The following is a 21,352-nucleotide window of genomic DNA, read 5'->3' on the forward strand; positions in this document are numbered from 1 at the left end:
TGAAATGTGTTGCAGGCATCCATTTCAAAATGAGCAATATTTGCACAAAAACAATAAGTCTATCAGTTTATATATATATATATATAGCTTGCTGATGAGTCCACAAAAACTTGTATAAACTTTGATTAAAGAACGATAATTTTAGAATTGAGTATTTGTCCAGTGAGAAAATAAATCAAATAGCTAATCATGGCAGGCATAGATTAGGAGGGATCAATCTTACATTATTCTTACATTATCCAAAGAACAAAAATAAGTAAATGAGAGAATCAGCTCAGTTATTACTTGAAATTGTTGACGTTCTAACAAGCTATGTGCGGTCTGCTAAGTTGTGAGTGGCAAGCTATCCAGTAAGATATACAGATCAGTGAAGTTTTCCCTTCATGCCAAGGCTCGTGTCCATATAATCTGTGTCCAATTCAGGATCTGTACCATTCTAAGGGCTGTATCCCATGAAACTCTTCTACCTTCAGACACAGCAGAAGGGCGGAACTGTTCGAAATTAGACTGTTTAGCCTAGAGGTGGGCATACCGGGAATTTTGGTATTGATCCGATACCAAGTAAATACAGGCCCAGTACTGCCGATATCGATATCGATACCGATACCGATACTTTTTCATATTTAAGCTTCATAGATCCAAAGGATCCAAAAGAGTGAGGACAGAATTTCGCCAAACATTGTACGTGACAACAAAATACTTTATTATCACAATCAACATTTTTGTTTAAAAAAATATCACTCAACACAACTTAAACAAAATCTCCTGAGGCAGAGGGCTGACAAACCACAATACAAGGGTGCGCTACTCTGTGTTGTGTGACACAGCGCAGCGCTGCTCTTACAGACAAGAGAGTAGACTTTGATGAATCTGCATGCGCAGCAGTCAGTGCATGCAGAGAGAAAAAAAGCTTGAGTATCGATTCTTTTTACGCGAGGGATCGTTCAATATCAATACCAACGTTGGTATTGATATTATCAATATTAGGATCGATCCGCCCACCTCTAGTGCATAGAGGCCGTGTGAGAGCTGGCATGGAGACGCATGTTCTGTTGTAATCAGTTGTCATCCACCCTGAGATGTCAAAGGGCAATGCCTTAAGTTTTGGAGATGTTTTATCAATGTGTTTGGACTCATATTTACAGATATTTTGCTAAAATTATTATGTTTAAAGGGATGAGTACACTTTGTTTTTATGTTTTTATCATCCATTTGCTAACCCACTGTAATGTACGTGTTACAGGTTTCCACCATCCAATAAAGAAAAATATAAACTGCAAACATCTGAGATTTCTTCTGGTTGTTTAGCGACGTGTTTCCTGAAGACACTACACCCCTTTTTTTCAAAGTCAACTATCCGTGATGTTTGTTGTTGTTCATTATCTCCAAATGGAGATGTTTGAATCTCTGTAGTTTTTGTCATAATTGTGTGTTCTGTTCACAGGTTTTGTTCATTACCTTGCTTTACTTTTTCTTCAGTTGTATTTGTCCAGTTCATTGATGTCATGGATGACTATCATCATAGCCTCTTCTGGTGTCCCGTTGAGTTTAATGAAGACTTTGCAATTTTGTGTCTAAGTGTTTTGAATCTTCCCTTGTTTCTTAAGCAGTCGAGCTTTTCTTGTGATATCAGCTTTTTTTTTTTTTTCTTTTTCAGATGCTCATTCAAATATACATCTGAGCCCTTCAGCTTTATTCCTTGTTTTAATACCTCATTTTTATACTTTCTGTTTGCATATCAGATGATAATGGCAGGTTTGTCTGTCTTGCTTTTTCGGAGTAGAAGGTGACAGGCTTCAATGCTGTTCTTGTCTACCTCAATCCCTTTGGACTGAAGGAAAGTCGTCACCTGTTGCTCCACCGATTCAACGTCCTCCACACTCTGCTCCTCTCCATTTCTCCTCACCACTGCTTGAGCATATGACCAAGGTTTGGTCTCCAGACCGGTTACCATAATGTCATATATACGAGTGTACTGTTCTAGATCAGTGACTCAGTTTTCTAATAAAGTGATCCTTTTCTCCTTTCCATATTCTGCAGTCTCAGGGTTTTGACCTCCTTCACCAACTCCAGGATATTTTTTGCTGTAGCAGAACCGCTGAAACTTCCTCTGCCAGAAAGTCAAGGGACTTTTTGATCTCATCTAACTCCTCGACCGAAGGAGTCTTCTTGGTGGCAATGCATCCCTGATTGTAGGTGGATGGCTACTGCTGTATTAGTAGCAGTTAGTTGCACCCAGCAGGGGTAGCTCTGGCCTGGTGGTAGCTGGCTGCTGCTTTAGCACAGGCCCTGCCTTGATGAGTGTTCGAGTTTTTCAAGTTCTCTGTTAATTCTCTCCATTTGCACATCCTCAAATCACAGTGTATGTGATGAGCCTTCAGCTTCTCCACTAGTGTTCCACGCATGGTGTCACATTCCATGTGTTACTGTGTAACTTTCCACATATTTGTACATGGTTTTTCATTTCCTAACACAAGAGGGTGCTTTTCAAATAGTTGATTATTATTAATTACGAATACTTATTAGTGTGCAACCTTTGGCCTTGCCAAGTTGTGAATTCTGGTTCAGTGATTTTATATCTCCTATCAGTCAAAATTTCAAGTAGTTACCAAGTGTGGGTCACGAAAAGTACGGCCCACGGTCTATCACACAAACTCTTCCTCTCAGTGCCTCACAAACCAGTGCTCTCTGAACTGTCTTATATACAGTGAGGAAAATAAGTATTTGAACACCCTGCGATTTTACAAGTTCTCCCACTTACAAATCATGGAGGGGTTTGAAATTTTCATCTTAGGTGCATGTCCACTGTGAGAGACATAATCTAAAAAAAAAATCCGGAAATCACAATGTATGATTTTTTAATAATTTATTTGTATGTTACTGCTGCAAATAAGTATTTGAACACCTGTGAAAATCAATGTTAATATTTGGCACGGTAGCCTTTGTTTGCAATTACAGAGGTCAGATGTTTCCTGTAGTTTTTCATCAAGTTTGCACACACTGCAGCAGGGATTTTGGTCCACTCCTCCATACAGATCGTCTCCAAATCTTTCAGGTTTGGAGTTTCAGCTCCCTCCAAAGATTGTCTATTGAGTTCAGGTCTGGAGACTGGCCAGGCCACTCCAGGACCTTGAAATGCTTCTTACGGAGCCTCAGTTGCCCTGGCTGTGTGTTTGGGGTCACTGTCATGCTGGAAGACCCAGCCTTGACCCATCTTCAGTGCACTTACTGAGGGAAAGAGGTTGTTTGCCAAAATCTCACAATACATGACCCATCCATCCTCCCTTCAATACGGTGCAGTCGTCCTGTCCCCTTTGCAGAAGAGCACCCCAGAGTATGATGTTTCCGCCCCCATGCTTCATGGTTGGGATGGTTTTCTTGGGGTTGTTCTCATCCTCTAAACATGGTAAGTGGAGTTGATTCCAAAAAGCTCTATTTTGGTCTCATCTGACCACATGACCTTCTCCCATGACTCCTCTGGATCATCCATATTGTCACTGGTGAACTTCAAACGGGCCTGGACATGTGCTGGCTTGAGCAGGGGGACCTTGCTGCCCTGCAGGATTTTAAACCATGACAGCATCATGTGTTACTAATGTAATCTTTGTGACTGTGGTCCCAGCTCTCTTCAGGTCATTGACCAGGCTCTCCTGTGTAGTTCTGAGCTTTCTCAGAATCATCCTTACCCCACAAAGTGAGATCTTGCATGGAATCCAAGACCGAGGGAGATTGACCGTCATCTTGTGTTTCTTCCACTTTCTAATAAATAATCATAACAGTTGTTGTCTTCTACCAAGCTGTTTGCCTGTTGTCCTGTAGTCCATCCAGCCTATGTGCAGGTCTACAGTTTTGTCCCTGGTGTCCTTAGACAGCTCTTTGGTCTTGGCTATGGTGGACAGGTTGGAGTGTGATTGATTGAGTGTGTGAACAGGTGTCTTTTATCAAATCAAATCTAATCAATTTTATTTATATAGCGCCAAATCAACAAACAGTTGCCCCAAGGCGCTTATATTGTAAGGCAAAGCCATACAATAATTACGGAAAAACCCCAACGGTCAAAACGACCCCCTTGTTGTGAAAGTGTAGGAACACGGACCCACAACCGGGGGCGTAAAAGAACGGGCAATGGATAAGCCAAACAGTAACAATTTAATGTTGTAAATTGTGCACAACGGAATACAGACAACAACAAGTTTGGAACTACAGTCAATTACACGTGGGTGACGGGCAAATGCTCACATTCGCTGGCGTTTGGCACGTTGGAGAGGTGTTCTCTTCACGGATGATGCGAAGGAGATGTGTTGCACTGCATGAGGCAAATGGTGGTCACACCAGATACTGACTGGTATCCCCCCCCAATAAAACAAAACTGCACCTTTCAGAGTGGCTTTTTATTTTGGGCAGTCTAAGGCACACCTGTGCACTAATCATGGTGTCTAATCAGCATATTGATATGGCACACCTGTGAGGTGGGATGGATTATCTCAGCAAAGGAGAAGTGCTCACTATCACAGATTTAGACTGGTTTGTGAACAATATTTGAGGGAAATGGTGATATTGTGTATGTGGAAAAAGTTTTAGATCTTGAGTTCATCTCATACAAAATGGGAGCAAAACCAAAAGTGTTGCGTTTATATTTGTTGAGTATATTTACTTAAAAGATGTTTTAGCATTCCAGACAAAAGTAATTAAACATGTCGGGTGTTCTCCCATTCTTCCTGAAAACACCTCTTAAGGTATGTAACAGTACGGTGTCACTCTTGTATTTTTCATTTATATATTCTACACACATTCTCTATTGGAGACAGCAGGACTGTAGATAGACCAGTCCAGTATCCATACCCTCTACATCTCCATTTATGCCTTTTGTAATGTGTGCAGAATAAAGTTTTCCATTGTTTTGTTGAAAAATGCATGGACATCACTGGAAAAGATATCTTGAAGGCAGCAAATGTTGCTCTTTAATCCTAATGTACTTTTCTGCATTAACATTGCTATCACATTAATGTAAATTACCCCATACCGTGACAGATCCTGGCTTTTGGATGGGTTGCTGATATGTATGGATGGTCTTTTAAGTCTTCGAGGCAGAGTGTGAATTTCTTTCAAAAATGATCTGGAATACTCATATGTTTGACCAAACACTCGTTTCCACTGTGTGATGTCCAACCCAGATGTTTCTGTGCCCAGAGAAGTCAACGTTGCTTCTGGACAAGGTTAACATGAGGCTTCTTTTTTGCACAATAAAGTTTTAAGTGGCATTTGTGAAACTAACTCTGTACTGTAATGCCTGAAAAAGGTTTCTCAAAGTAATCCCTTGCCCCTGTGGTTATATCAGCTATTGATGAATAACTATTCATGATGCAGCAATGTATGAGGGTTTGGAGACCATGTGTGCACAGGTTACTTATTTTATTTATTAATTTTACACACTGAAATTTCTCCATTCTTTGAATCATTTGATATTATGTACTGCAGAAGGAGATATATGTACATAAATCCAAACTAATCTTTATTTGAGGAACATTGTTTTTAAAAATTTTCCTCACATATTTATAGACAAACTAGAGACCCTCTGTCAATCTTTTCATTTCAAAGACTCAGCCCTTCAAGGACACGGCTTTTGTGCCAAATCTTGATTACAATCACCTGTTGACATCACCCATTTGAAATCCCATAATTATTTAATTCATTTTAAACCTCATTACATCCCTAAATTGCCCTGCTGCAGGCCCCTCACCCACACACACACACACACCACACACACACACACAACACACACACACACACACACACACACACACACACACACACACACACACACACACCACACACACACACACTCTCTCCAATGAAATGGAAGTCAAAGAAAATGTGAGGGCCACTTTTTTTTTTTGCATTTTCCATATTATACCAACTTTTTTCCTGAATTGGGGTTGTAGATGAGGTAACTAAAGTTACACAGTTTTACTGTTACACAGATTATAATCTTTTTGAGACTATGAAACAAGATTTGCAAGCTACCTAGTTTTACTATCACTGTCTAGCTTTCACATAGGCTCAGCAATGTCTGCAAAATTGAAGTTATTAAACTATACCTCTCACACACACACACAGCTAGTGAACTACATGCTAGTAATCCTCATATGCAGTAATGCCTCTTATAAACAATACAATAAAGTGGAATGGAGGAGTAACGTTGGACCCCATGCTGTTAGCTACATGTGAAATGCGCTCATGAGTGTACATAAACCTGTAGTCTGCATAAACATATGGATTTTCCTGTGCATTCCCACCTGCCTTCTTTATGGGAATAGTTTTAGATGTATTGCAATTTGAAAACTTACCACTAGAGGTCACTGAAAATTCTGTCATGCTGCTTAATAAGAAACAGAAATATGAGACTGTTTATAGAACCACAACTTACTTCATTGTGCTTGCTGAAAGACTGCCACATTTCCTCCAGCTCCTCTTCCAGCTGTGCTTGGTAACGGTCACAAAACTCTTGGCCGCCCATCTTTTTGGTTGATGTAAACACATGAAGAGCCTCTCTGAAGTTAAATTGATGCTTTTCCTCAAGGCAGTCAGGGGCCACATATGGCAGGTCACCCCCACACACCTCAAAAAGGAAGAAAGTGCCAAGAGTTTTTACAGAAAGATCACAGTCAGGATTCTCTCTTAATCACAGTCAATGTGTGAGTGTAAAGTTGATCAGGTTTAGTGTGTTAATCAAATACACTTCAATGATTTACAACTGAGGAAGGACCAAACGGATTAGAGGATGCGGGTCTGACCGAGCTGTTATGTCAACAAAACCATCTTTGGGATGCATAACCAAATACAGTTAAGGATTTTATTTTTAGGATCCCCCCTCACCCCACCCAAGTGAGCAGTTTTTTCTTTTATGTGTTTTTTTCCTTGCTAATGGAAAGCCAGTAAACCATTCTGTACTGTTCTAAAAGTCTGATATTCATATGTAACTGTGCAGGGAAGTTAAACACACAAGAAAAACAATTACACCCAATGTATTTAGTAATGCAAAACAAACATGGAATCCATATTCAACAATGCATGTTCCTTTGTGTTTAACTTCCATACACAACTGTAAAACAACTCAGTGTGCTGCTCTTGTGAGATTTTTAGAGCAGCATGTGACCATATTGTAGAAAAATAACAACTCAGGAAACATAAATTATCACAGGATGTATATATAAATCAATTTTATGAGTAGCAGACAGAAAAGCCAATGGCACAAAGGAAAGGTAGAAGTTCATAAATTCTCAGTTTCATGTTCATAAAATCTCATTTATTTAGAAAATGGCAAAATAACATAATAATTCTGCAAGTTGGGGTGAAATATTAAAAATAGCTGGCAAGGTCTGTTGAACAGTACGAGATTATGCATTATTCATCATGACACAAAGCCAGGAAAGAGCTAAAGAAAGAAAAACAAAACTTAATTTCACATGCCTCAGTGCACACAAAGCACAGCTCTTTCCCCAATATTACATTTAATAATGATGATATAAGCAGTGGTGGGCACAGATAACCAAAAAATTAACTTCGATAACAGTAATCAGATAACTGAAAAGTTATCTTTGATAAAGATAAAACGATAAACCACCCAAAAATGTATCGGAATTTACAGATAACCGATAAATTTCAGTATTGTCTCCGGTACACTTGCAACTACTAACAAGCTGATTTTGAGTTTTAACACCACGATCGCTTCTGGAAGCATCAAAAGTGACGACAGACCCAAACAATGAGTCAACACTTCTGTCTTTGAGCATCCTGCCCCCTGTTGGAAGCTCAGGTTTACTACATGGCTGGAAGCTCAGGTTTACTACATGGCTTCCAGCACAAATGCAGCTGAGAGGAGCCAAAAACTCTCTACTCAATCACAACGCTGCCGTCAGGCGGAGGTCTTGGAAAATAAAGCAATGCTGACTTATGGTTTGGTGTAAATAAATGAATACTGATAGAATAACTCCATTAATGTCAATTCTGTCATTTGTGCAAAGTTAAGATACAACATATATCTTTTAATGTTGAATAATGCACTAATTCTGAAGTTTTGCAACAAACAGACAGATGGCATTCTGGGTAAAATGTGCCTCCGCTAACACCGATTGGTTGACTGTAAACCAACACGTTAATGTGAGGTGTGTCATGTGTTGGTGTTTACAGATAAATGTGCTTTTGTAAAATATGCCATTTTTTATTTGTAAAAAAAGGCATTTCAAAAAAAAAAAAAAAAAAAAAAAAAAAGCCAAGTTGTAATTAGATAACCGTCGGATATAACCAGTGTCAAAATAAATAGAACACTGCCACGATCTACTGGTGCCAGTGCGAGTTTTGGCCCCTTTTCAGCTGATTTTCATTCGTGCAAGAATTTTTTGGATCGCACCGAGTTTCAGGTTTCAACGAGCTGCATTTAACATCTCACGACCACCTCCTGATGCCGATCGTATGGTCAGATGAAAATCAAACCTGTTTGATATTCTGGTCGGCCGTCGTGAGGGTATCCCACTCCTGAAGCGCTACAAGCATCCAACCTCTCGCACTGTGCATGTGCAAACACTGCAGACCTGTCTTGTAATGTCTTTTTTTGTTTTGTTTTCTTAAACTTTGATGTCTCCCATTGAGAATTTTTGTAAATTAAGTTTAAAAAAAAAAAAAAAAAAAAAGCTTCTGTTTACGTTTTGCTTCTGGAAACACGAGTCCGACGTGTGGTTTTGAACGTACAATGTGTGTGAGAACATAAATCATGCGCTCTGAACTTTTACACCATGCGGTTCTGTAGTACAGTTTGAGCTGGAACCGAGTACATTGACTGAAAATATCAGTCCAGCTTCAGGGCCAATACTGCTATGAACAGTAATGACAGTAGATGGCAGACAGAGAGACCTTGAAAACTCTCCAAAACAAAATTCCAGATAATCTGTGTCTGCTACATTTAAGATGCATGGAATTTAATAAACGCAAGCACAATAACACATCTATAAATGCAGAGAATATATTCACGAGAGTTTTAGGCACTAGAGTTTAATGCTGTTGTCCATGGAGCCTGATTAGAGCGTCTCAAATGCATTTCTCATGTCGTGAACGAGATACCCATAATGCACCTGGACACAGCATGTCCACACTAAAACCTTAAAAATTACCGCATTACTTTAAAACTAAAACATATATCTGATATTTTCACTTATAAAACTTCAGACGTGACGTTAATTTAAATAACTTGTCAGAAATTAGTTTGGTTAAAATTTGAACCATAAGTTAAAAAGTTTTTTCCTTGGTGGCCAGTTCTCCTTTGGCTGCAGAGGATAGAGCGGTTTCTTCTAGAAGCAGCTCTCGTCTGTTTGCAGAGGACAGAACTACACATCTACAAAACATTTAACAGGTAGGTGCTCAACTGATTTTAAATTGTATTTTTAAGTGTTTGTAGCTGTTCAGCTTTGTTTACCACGTTAACGGTCTAAAAAGTATCGGACAAAAATTTATCGGAAGATAATTAGTCCGATAATGGTTTTCAAAGTTATCTGAAAAGATAATCTGATAATGAAAACATTATCTTCGATAATTATCGGAACTGTTTCAAAATACAAGTTAAACATTTCACTATAATTACAATGTTTTTAAAATGAGTATCAACTCACCTTCTCCATGTTTTTGTAATACTGATTTTTGGCTGTGGCCACAGCTGCCAGGTTATTGGCCTCTGCTGTAGCCTAGTTAAACAAAACCAAGTAGAGATGTACAATAATGAATTAAATTCTCCTTGACTGTGGTTCATTGACAATACAAATCCAAAACAGTATGTCTGCAAGTACCATCAACATAGTTTTTGGCTGTGGCAGATCCTCTCCCTGATAAATCTTTATGTATGCCTGAAAACACAAAGAAAACATTATCAGACATGATAAAGCTAATTAAGCTTTTTTATTATTATTATTTTTAATGAACACCTGAGAATGACTTCACCTTGAAAAACTCTAGCAGCCCCATGCATGTGACTTTGTTTCCATTAATTTCTTTCTCTGCCAGATTGTCAGGATGCAGCAGATTTGGAATCAGATCCTTCAGTTGTTCTTTGAAGGGTGCTGCCACATCTGACAAAGTAAGAGCACATTATTTAGGACTGCATTCACTATACTGGCCATCCTGAGGACTTTTGATCATTTAAAAACAGTATGGATAACTTGCCACTAAGTTGTCCCTCAAAAGTAGGGCTGGTAGCAACCATCAACCCAGGGTGAGGTAACAAGAAGCAAGAAATGTTGGTGAAGCACGAGTGGATGTGCTCCCTTACAGTTTGCAGCTCCTCGTGTTGGGCCTCCTTGACCTTTAACAAAAAAAAAATTACGATGCATTTTTAAAATCAGGAGCAAATATAAAGTCTGTTATGTAGACGTTATTGATTTAGACAGTTTGGAGGTTAGACCCAGTGGTAATTACTATCCTCCATCAAATGACTTAAGACAGGATTAGTACCTGTAACCGTTTATCCAAAAATACATTGCCTCCTTTGAACCCATAGGTATATTCGTACGGAAAACTCCAATCTCTGATTAGGAACATCAAAGACTGTAAAAGAAAGGAACTGTGTCAGAACACAACACAAACCTTATTAGGATACAACCACAACAACAAAAGTTAAGGGATGTGTCCGATATACGCACAGAGTAGTGCTGTTTTGTTACCTGGAAGGGTTTCAAAAAGATCTCATCCATGGCGAGGCGGCCATATTCTGTGAACAGCTATGAATAGGAGGGAGGAACAAATATTCAAAAATCACAGAGAACATAAACATCATAAGAACTCCCAATGTCAAGTAAACAGTAATTATATTTAAGTGATCAAACACCCTTTGATTGGTCATGCTCATAGTCAGTGGTGGGCACAGCTAACCAGAAAGTTAGCTTTGATAACAGCTAATCCGCTAACTGAAAAGTTAACTTTGATACGCTAAACCGATAAAAAAAATTAGCAGAAGTTACAGCTAACTGCTAACTTTTAGTATTGACTCCAGTACACTGACAGCTACTGACAAGCCAGTTTTGAGTTTAAGCACTGCCGATGCTTCTGAGTAAAAGCAAAGGCAATCACAAACAACGAGTCAGAGCTTCTGTCTTTCTGCACCCTGCCCACTGTTGTAAGGAAGAGTCATTTACTTTCAACATCGAACAGTACAGACGTGTGCACAAGAAATCATAATCAAAGCAGTTTTCACTTATGTTTTTGATTTATAAATGAAACTAATTCCAGACAGTTAATCGTAATTAAGGTCAACTCTGTCATTTTTACAAAGTGAAAAATTGCACAGCACTACTTCTGATGGTTGAGCAATAACGAAAACAGATGCCAAAAGGCATTGCGCCTCATGTATCAATGTTGCGCACTTGTGGCGTAAATTACGCGTAAACTTGAAATACACCAAAGTCACCATGACATGTATCAAGCAGTGCGCACCTGCCCATTTCTGGCGTACGCCTGACGTGATCTTGATAAATGCAGCGGGTGGAAACGATCGTAATTATAATAAACACGCCCATAAATATTCAGACTCCGCTTCAGATGCACCCTCTTTTACGACATGGAAGTCAGGAAGACGGCAATGAAAAAGAATTCCACCAATCACGATGCGTGCCAATAGAGCATCAAAAGCGGCTGTCGTATCAATTGTTTGTAGTATATAATCAATAAAGTGTTACAGTGGTCCTCATTAATCGCTGGAGTTACGTTCTAAAAAATAGCCCATAATACGCGAAACCGCGACGTAGTCAGCGTTATTTTTTACAATTATTATAGACGTTTTAAGGCTGTAAAACCCCTCACTACACAGTTTAAACACTTTCTCAATCAGGCATGAACATTTTCTCACTTTTCTCTCAAACACTCTCAAAGTTCAAACCTTAGTAGGAAAATAATACCAAACTGTTTTCAGGCCCAAACATTTGTTTGAGAAATAAAATAGAACGTTTTCCTATAAATAATTATGATGGCATTTAGAACTAACCAAATTAATTTTAACGATCAACGAACGAGGTCGGACACATAAGAAATTATTAATAGTGACTGACAAGTATTTCACAGATCGGGCCTCTGCGTCCTGACGCTGCGCCTTTTCCCACTCACATCTCGCTGCAGCAGGTGTTTGTTTCCGTGTGACAAACACAGTTATGAGTAGTTGTTGGTGCTCTTTTCCTCTTCTGGGCAACAAGATTCTTATAAACAGATACGCAGAACACAGAACACTGTAAAAAAGGCATGCAAAATTGGACTAAATACTCCGCGAGACTCCGAGGCCACGACAGGTGAACGGCGTTATAGCGAGGGACCACTGTATTCTCTTTTCACATGTCAATAATTCTTGCTCGCTCAATTAATAAGACACTCCTAATCTGTCAGATTTCTTTATGTATTTCTGTATTTATTTTATTGTGACAACCGAATGGAGATGACAAAACCTGGCTGCAGTACAGGCGAATTAAGGGAATGAAGAAACTACAGTTGTTATTATCAATTTCATAGTCTAAAACGATCACACCACATGAAGTTAAGCTCAGCGCTGCTCTGGCTCCAGGCTCGAAGTCTGGAGAAAAAGGCGAGCAGCGCTTTCCTTCCTGTCAGCGCTGTGGCCACGGATCGTGCTCCATAACAATCCCGCAAAGGCGGGATTTGTATTGATTATTATGTAGTATAATCAGGAAAGTGTTATTTATGTAACATATGCATTGATTTGTATAATGGCACTGTTTATCATGTTGATCATCTTCATTTTTTATGTGGATTCCAGCGCTGGTTCATTTTGGTGTATAATTTACGCCACCTCCAACCTGGTGTATATTTTCAGCGCAGCGGTATGCCAACGACCACATTGATAAATGCCAAGTAGCGCAGCCGTTTTGGCGTACACCCCATATACGCTCAAATATCGCCGTACGCAACGTGATACATGAGGCCCATATGTGAAAATGAGCCTCCTCTGATCACTGGTTGTTATTTATTATTTGTTAAAAACCAAACACGTTCCTGTAACGTGTATTGGGTTTTTACAAATAAATTTGTATTTGTAAATATGTAATTTTTAATTTATAAAAAAGACATCTGAAAAACTCAAAATTCTGTTTAAGTGTTGATCTGAAAAAGCAACTGTGATGTTTGTTGCTGTTCACACTCTCATCCAGTAGATGGCAGTGTTCTATGCATTTTGACCATCTACTGAATGGTCACACGGTTGGGTTTTTTTTGTTTTGTTTTTTAAGCATCACACACTTAAACTATGCCAGCAAAAAAACATTAGCGGACTGAAAATTGGCAGAACTAAATTAAGCAGAAGATGATTAATCCGCTGATGGTTTTTTTTGAAGTTATCTGAAAAGCTAATCCATTTTTGCTTATTAGTGGTTAGTGGAACTGTGCCCACCACTGCTCATAGTACATGTATTAAAACAGCCTTGGAAACAGAAAATGTCTTAAACCATACACTGCTGAATCATCACTTTTCTCGCTGGTGGAACGTTTCAAGCAGATATACAAATTCAAAGCAGGTTTTCTGCATCAAAATAACACTCATCGAAATTATCAAAGTGACAAATTCATGTAAACAAACCTGAAGCTGTTGCAGATCATCTTCCTGTATATTCTGTGACAGATTGTAGATCTACAAAGAAAGGCAATGTCAGCATATATGACAAAAAGAGAACTAACAGAAAAACTACAAAATATTGACCTGTACTGAGCTGGTCATGGTACTGAGGGCAAAGATGGTGGCACAATCCTTCACTGTGGACTGGTAATCAAATGCTCCCTGAGTATCCATCAACACTACTGCCACCTAGAGGGCCAGAGCCAGAAATTCAAATAAACAAATATGACACACACACACACACACACACACACACACACACACACACACACACACACCACACACACACACACACACACACACACACACACACACACACACACACACACACACACACACACACACACACACCACACACACACACACTCTCTCTGAGTTGTCAGTTCTATGCAAGGGTAATAGAGAAGTATTACTTGTTTCGCTACTGAAAAAGATCTCATGCTTAAAGTCACTGAATATAACTTTCCAACCAACTCTTGAGCACAGAGTGCAAAATTTTTCACCTAAGAGAAACTTGTGAACAAACCCAAGATTGTCTAACGGGTGCGGGACAACATGACATTAATGTACATGTGAAATAATAGCATCGCCAGTGATGTCACAGAAATGCTATGATGACTGAGGAATAAGTCTAATTTCTTCCAATACAATTATTAAATACATAATGTTAAAAGTTCTTGTTACATGTGAAAACTTAGCTGAACAAATCAAATGTAAACAATAATGACCTTAAAATCTACATGCCCCTACCTCACTTCCATCACTCTTTTGAATGGGGAAAACCTCACTCCAAAGCTGGATGCCTGTTGTCTCTGGTTCAGAACCTCCCCTCCAAGAAAATCCTGTCAGCAGTTCATCGTCTGTACCGAGCCAATCTTTGTCATCCTACAAAAACAAAAAAGGTTATACCCACATCACACTAGAAGCCGAATGAGCCTGATTCCCGTCTCAATGAAAATTCAACCCACATTCAGGAAGCGTTGAGGTGCATTTGTGGCCGTCGGACAGCATTCTGAGCACAGTCTAAAAAGTCGAGCACAGTCGTTTGGGCGCCTCAAATGTTTTGCACATGTTCAAATATTTGTGGTGTAGTCAAAGTGGAAACACTATCGAACAACAGTCAAAGAGCCGTCTGACCACAGTCTGACTGCATTTTAAACAATCGGACGGCGTGAAAATGGCATTTGTGACATTCTGATTGCATTCGGGGGGACGTTTGGCATGTTTCTGACACAGCCGAATGTCCTGAATGTACCTGAACGCACAAAATACAATCCAGCACCTCAAGTGCTGCTGGATTGTATTTCTTCCACCCGTAATCAGACCTCACTCGTACAACAATGTAAGTGCATTCGTCATATTCTCACTGCATTTTGACAGCTGTCTGGGTAATTTTGATGTGTTCCACCAACATTTGTACCACATTTAGTGGCCGTGAACAGCACGTGAATAAATCAGTCGGGGCGGGTCGGAGCACAGTCTGGGTATTCAGACGGTTGTCCTCCGCAATTCTTATTCCTCCCAGATGTGTCACAAATCCTAGCTTTTTTTGACATTCTGCCTGATTCAGCTAGGCTCACGCTCACTCGTACTAAGTGTGATGGCGGGTCTTACATTCTAATCACCATTTAGAAGCAGACTGATCAAACTTTACATCTATTCCACATTAGAAATATAAACTGTCATTTACAGTCACCTATCCAGGGATGAAAACAAACTGCATCAACTGCAGCTACACCTGCATTTTACATTCTATTTCCAACTGTTTCATGTAAAACATAAATTAAATGTCAAAATTCTCTCTTCATTCATCTGCAGATTTTACACAATGCTGAATAGATCTCTCTGTGGGGTTTATGGCAAGACTTGGGTTTAAAGCAATACATAAACATTCATCTCACAGTAGAAGAGGTAGTGGTGAATAGTTCAGTGCAACAACATGCAATTATAGTACATACTGTTTAACCTGATGTGACCTGAGTGACAACAAATGATGATAGAAAGCTTAAAAGGCAGACAACATATGACCCAATTGTGACACTGGGAAAGTTACAAAATTTCTCTCAGTACAACAGAATCGACCCCCCCCACACACCCACACCCACCTCTGAGATAGTTAGGTTATCTTCAACCACAAGAAACCAGAAGCAGGATTATTGTCAAGTAGGTTTTCACATTTTATTTGGTCTGATACATATTTTTTTCTAAATTCAAAGAAAGACTTTGACACTAGAAACCATGAGATATTGCTTTCTGATCCATCTTGTTTTAACTTTTTTATGCCATTAAATGGATAAAGTCATATTTAAACAAACGAAACGCAGTGTGGGCATGGCAATACTCAGTCACCTTATCTGTAATATTGGCGTTCCTCAAGAATCAACACTGGGCCCAATTTTGTTCAACCTGCACATTAATGACTTGCCCTCTGTCTGTCCATCAGTCAATGATAACACAGTCCTTAATGTACATTTATATTTTGCGCTAATGCTTTGCCCCCCCCCCCCACACACACACACAAAACTAAGTCTGTTTCTGAGAATGGCAGAAGAGAAAAGCATGATAAAACCTTACCTGTCAATCAGGTGCCACTTTCCACATAAATACACATCTCCATTCTTCCTGCCAACAGACCGTGCAGACCAGGGCCTCATCCAGAAGGAAAGATGATGCAAACCCCCCCCACCAACCCGCAAGACCCTAGAGTAAAGGGCCACTTTTCAAGACATCTGTTTATATACACTACTACTATTAATAATTTTAATAACTAAAATGTTTAATAAGTATACTCTGTGCCTATTATTTTACAGGTCTGCACAAAGTGGAATTGATGAGCATATACAAATATATTTTAATGTCTAAGCTTGGGCATAATTGGGTCTGTTTGGGATTCTAGCTTTAAAATTAGGTCAGTTATGGTTTGGGAAGGCAGAAATATGAAAATGACAAGGCTTTTGGGGTTCATAATCTTCACAAACATGTAGGTTGTGATGTCAATTTGGGATAAAGGCAAAGAAAAGGTGAAAATGTGCAAAAGAAAATACTAACACAACACATTAAGCAGTACAACTAAATATTAAAATACTGGGCTTTACACTAACACCATACACTATAATTTATAAATGCATTTAAATAAAATTAATGTAAGCAGTATTAAGCATATAAATATCAATATTGTGATATGTATTGAATATACAAACCCTGGCAAAAATTATGGAATCACCGGCCTCGGAGGATGTTCATTCAGTTGTTTAATTTTGTAGAAAAAAAAAACAGATCACAGACATGACACAAAACTAAAGTCATTTCAAATGGCAACTTTCCGGCTTTAAGAAACACTAAGAAATCAGAAAAAAAAAAATTGTGGCAGTCAGTAATGGTTACTTTTTTAGACCAAGTAGAGGGAAAAAATATGGAATCACTCAAGCATGTCCAACGTATTGTATCCTATCCAATTTGAGGCACAATATAGAGCCTGAGTAAGTATTATAGTTAGTAACTGGGGCTATGAAGGTTTGGTCCCGAAGGACCATAGCCTCCTGACAGACAGAACTATGGATGTCAAACTCGGTTCTCACGGGCCACAACCCTGCATGTTTGTCATTTCATCCTGTAGTCATACCTATCCCAGCTGTGGATGAACACAACTGATCCGGCTAATCAGGTATAGGCAGAGCAGGCAGACAGAAAACATGAAGGGCTTTGGCTCATGCAGCCAGAGCTTAAGAATCTCTGTCTGACACAAACGAAAATCTCTTCCCCACCAGTGAGGCCAGTGCTATTCACACAGATATTTGTATAAGCTGAAAGTGTGATCTGATAGAAAGACAGAACAAGTTGAACTGGTAGATTTCAGGCAGTAAAAAAAAAAAGGGAAAAAAAAGCACATTATGGTGCTACTCACCCTCCGGTACATATAACGAAGCATGAAATCCAGTAAAAGCTCTTCCCCTTTCGGAAGGCTCCAGCTACTGACACCACCACCACATGCTTGTCACGGATCTCAGGGGCCAAGAGAACCCGTCCCAAAGCCTCTGTGTCCAAAGAAAAGGAATGATCCTCCTTACACACAGTGACAATCTGAACTGGGCCTGGTTTAGTCCCCATACTTAGTACTGGTCCCTGTGGATATATACAAAAAGACTTTGGGGGAAAATAAGTACTGACAAAATTCCAGTTATGATTATTCTAATGTTTGCCATTTAACACACTGAACTGCCAAGACTATGTAGATCACAGCTCACAAATTTGAAGAAGCATTTTCTGTATGCTAATCTAGTGGGTAATTACTACATTTTATTTGATATTATTTATTTCAACTGATCAATAGCTCCACCCCTATGGAGAAAAAGTAGTTTAACAGCTTTTAGAGCACGTCCAACATGTTTCAACCAGATGTTTCAGTCCTGGTTGGCATTACTGGCACTCCTGAATTTTTAAAAAACTGAAGAGAAAATACGGAATCACAAGTAAGTGCAAATGGAACAATTTTGTATTATCAAAAATTTTAATAAGATGTCCAAAGTGATTGAAAACATACAAAACAAATGCTTTCACAGAGTGAAATAAAGATACAGATATAAAATGTATGCCTGACAGTTACTAGGTTCTTTTTATGAATTTATAGTAAATTATCACTTTCACAGTCATTTTCTTTAGATAAATCATGGGATGGATATGCCTTGTTCATTAAATGTTAAGAAATGCAAAGTGTTTTTCTGTATAACTGACCAGAATAGACAGTTCTGAAAAACCTAACCAGGCAAGAAGTAGATTAGTGAGGGAAGTCACCAAGACACCCATAACAAATCTGAAGGAGTTATAAGCTTCTGTGGCTGCAATTGCACAGCCACAGAAGCTGTGCAATTGTATTGTGTAGCTTTTGTTTGTTGTATCACCAGTTATACAGCTTCATGGTGGAGTAACGCAGAGAATGAGTTTCTTAAAATAATGATGTGCAGTTTCAGCTAGTTTGCTGGCTGGCACATGGAAGACTCAAGTCTGGATTTCATTTGTTTTCTTACAACAAAGTTCTCTGTTCCATTTCTACCATAACACTATGACTGGTGATTGAACACATAAACGCTGTAATATGCATAGACCCTCCAATTACAGCCAGAAAAGCCTACAACTCCTTCACAGTTGTCAGAGGTGTGTTGGTGGCTTTTCCAGTTAGTCTCCTTCTTGCACAGTCACTCAGTTTTGGAGAACAAATTTAACCTACAGTACACTGCTGTTTTTATTTCTTAATTACTGAAGTGCTTTGGAAATTCTCATAAAGCCATTATCCTCTGATGCTACAATTTCATTTTCAGATTTGGGCCAAACCAAGGCTTCTTACAAGCCACTTGTATCCTTCACACTTTAAAGGCATCACATTAAGCTCTGGTTTACTAGTGTATTTTTATCATTTTATTTTTACAGGATGCATCCTGTACTTACTACTTTATAATGCATGCACTTATCCGTTGATGGAGCAATAATATGCAGTCAATAAAGAAAACAGCGACTGGTTTGGCAGCTCAAGTGGCATATTTATTGAAGATCATATGGTGAGCTCATGTCTGGGCTCATCTGGAATATGCCAACCAGAGGTGGGCTCCTCACTCGAAGAAGGATAATTACATCAATAGAAAATGTGTAATGCTGGACAACTAAACTCATCCCTGGTGCGCAAGATCTCATGGATGATGAGGATAATGTGAGACGTCTCAACCCGTCAACACTTACATTTTCCAGGTTGAGAGGTGACATGAATCATGACTGAGCTGTACAAGATCGTAACTGGAAATAAAATATGACACAATAATGACTGATATCATCAGAATATAATGACACAAGAGGCCACCAAATACAAGAAAGTCTGGACACACTTCCCCATTCATGCCTAAAGTGAGAAGGATTCCTGTAAGTTCATGTACAGCTGCTGACTCTGACTGTACAGTCAGTTCTGCTGAAAAGGAGAGATGCACAAACTGGTGAAACAAAGTTTAGCTGTGTGTGTGAAGCTGACTGTGGTGTACTTTTGTGGTTTGTCACGCAGCATTGATCTTTACTGATCATTCCAGCAGCTTCAATGGACTATTGTTGCTGCTTTCTGAATGTCCCTGCCCATGATGACTAAGACAGGGAGGCGCTGCATTAATAGTCCAATCTCGGTCTCGCAAAACGTACACTTTCTAGGTGTGGCTGCTCCAAGCAGCATACCAAGAGGTTCTATGCACTGGATAAAATGCTGCTGCAATGAAGCCAGAAAGCGTTTTTTGCATTGTACAATATGCATGCACTTGAAAAAGCGCAACATACCATAATAATTCTAACACAAACTACATGTTTTACTTTAACAAGCACTACAAATCTTGCAGGTAAAACATAATTATATCTCACTTGCACTATACCTTTATATTGACTATATTTTTGCGTTCCTGGCTCCGGTAGCACTGACTGGCTAGTTAGCAAAGGGCTGTGTGCAACGGAGTTGTTAAAACATTACAAATTTTAACACCGCCGTCCTCAAAAACACCTTATCCCTTAATGTTACACGTATTGTTACCTTTTTTGGCTTCAAACGGCTTCAAACAGAAAATCTTCAAAGTCTGGAAACGACTGTACGGGAACTTTTTGTTTCTACGTTGGCATAAAAACAAATGACAACTTTTTTCCAACACGAATGCGGTTTACTCCCGTCGTTCAGGCTGAACGAATGTCTGACATAGGAAGTGTAGTTTCAGTGGAATTGTTTGCTTCTAGTATAGTCTGGCTACGAACTACATTTCCCAGTATGCCAAGTGTCGAGCTGTGGCGACGTGTACGAATACGGAACTACCTAACTATCTAGCATCCAAAAATAAGCGCAAGGTGGTTTCTTTGCGTAGATAGCTCAGAGGTGAAAGCAACTACACGATGCAGTTTCACTTTTGTGAAGGACTTTCCCTCCAAAACCAGATAAAAAGACCGTTTGTACTCCTGCAGCGTAATGGACTCTAGTGCGCCCTCTACCGACACAACAGATGTGAAACGAACCAAATTTTAAGGAAAAGTTTAAATATTTCCCTTTAATCAGGTTATTATTATCATAAGTAGTAGCAACAGCAGCACTCACCAATCAGCAGAAGAAAACAGGTCATGTGAAGGCACTGTATGTGTGAATACAATAGTAAAAGCAGAGGAAAATCAAATTTTAATGATCCTTCAAATGAGGGAAGAGACCATTTTAGCTACCTGAATCTGATGGATAAAAGGCTGGACAGAGGGGTTTGGTGATGCTGATATCTTCATAGGAGAATGAAGATTCAACTCTTCAGGATCCTGGTTCTTGGATATTTTGGTAACTTGCCAGTGCAGGGGTGGTGGCCAAGTGGTTAATGCTCTTGGTTTTAGTGCAGAAGGTTCCGGGTTCAAATCCCACATTTCTCCATGTAATGTGGAGTTGTGTCAGGAAGGGCATCCGGCGTAAAACCTGTGCCAGTTCAACATGCAGATCCACCTCGGATTTGCTGTGGCGACCCCGAGTGCAAACAAGGGAGCGGCCGAAGGGACTTACTGTACAAGGTAACTTGCCAATAATCATAATTCATCAATCATAAAAGCTCTTATTATGATTATGATAAGAGCTATAAATAAAGCTCTTATAATAAGAGCTTTATTTATATAGTACATTCAGCATAAATGCATTTCAAAGTGCTTTACAATACTAAT

General features: G+C 39.2%; 1 protein-coding gene across 1 annotated transcript; it reads right to left on the reverse strand.

Annotated features, from left to right (window-relative positions):
• Nucleotides 1–6,312: 6,312 nt before the first annotated feature.
• On the reverse strand, nucleotides 6,313–20,372 carry LOC117520279 (atlastin-3-like). The gene is given in 13 exon segments (XM_034181598.1): nucleotides 6,313–6,619; nucleotides 9,663–9,734; nucleotides 9,837–9,893; nucleotides 9,988–10,115; nucleotides 10,210–10,348; nucleotides 10,498–10,590; nucleotides 10,707–10,763; nucleotides 13,619–13,669; nucleotides 13,739–13,843; nucleotides 14,405–14,539; nucleotides 17,559–17,593; nucleotides 17,596–17,776; nucleotides 20,208–20,372. Coding segments are annotated over 12 exon segments (1,308 nt in total). The 5' UTR covers nucleotides 17,762–17,776; nucleotides 20,208–20,372; the 3' UTR covers nucleotides 6,313–6,349.
• Between the last annotated feature and the right edge of the window lie 980 nt (nucleotides 20,373–21,352).

This window comes from Thalassophryne amazonica, chromosome 11, assembly GCF_902500255.1.
Source record: "Thalassophryne amazonica chromosome 11, fThaAma1.1, whole genome shotgun sequence".
NCBI classification, from domain to species: Eukaryota; Metazoa; Chordata; class Actinopteri; order Batrachoidiformes; family Batrachoididae; genus Thalassophryne; species Thalassophryne amazonica.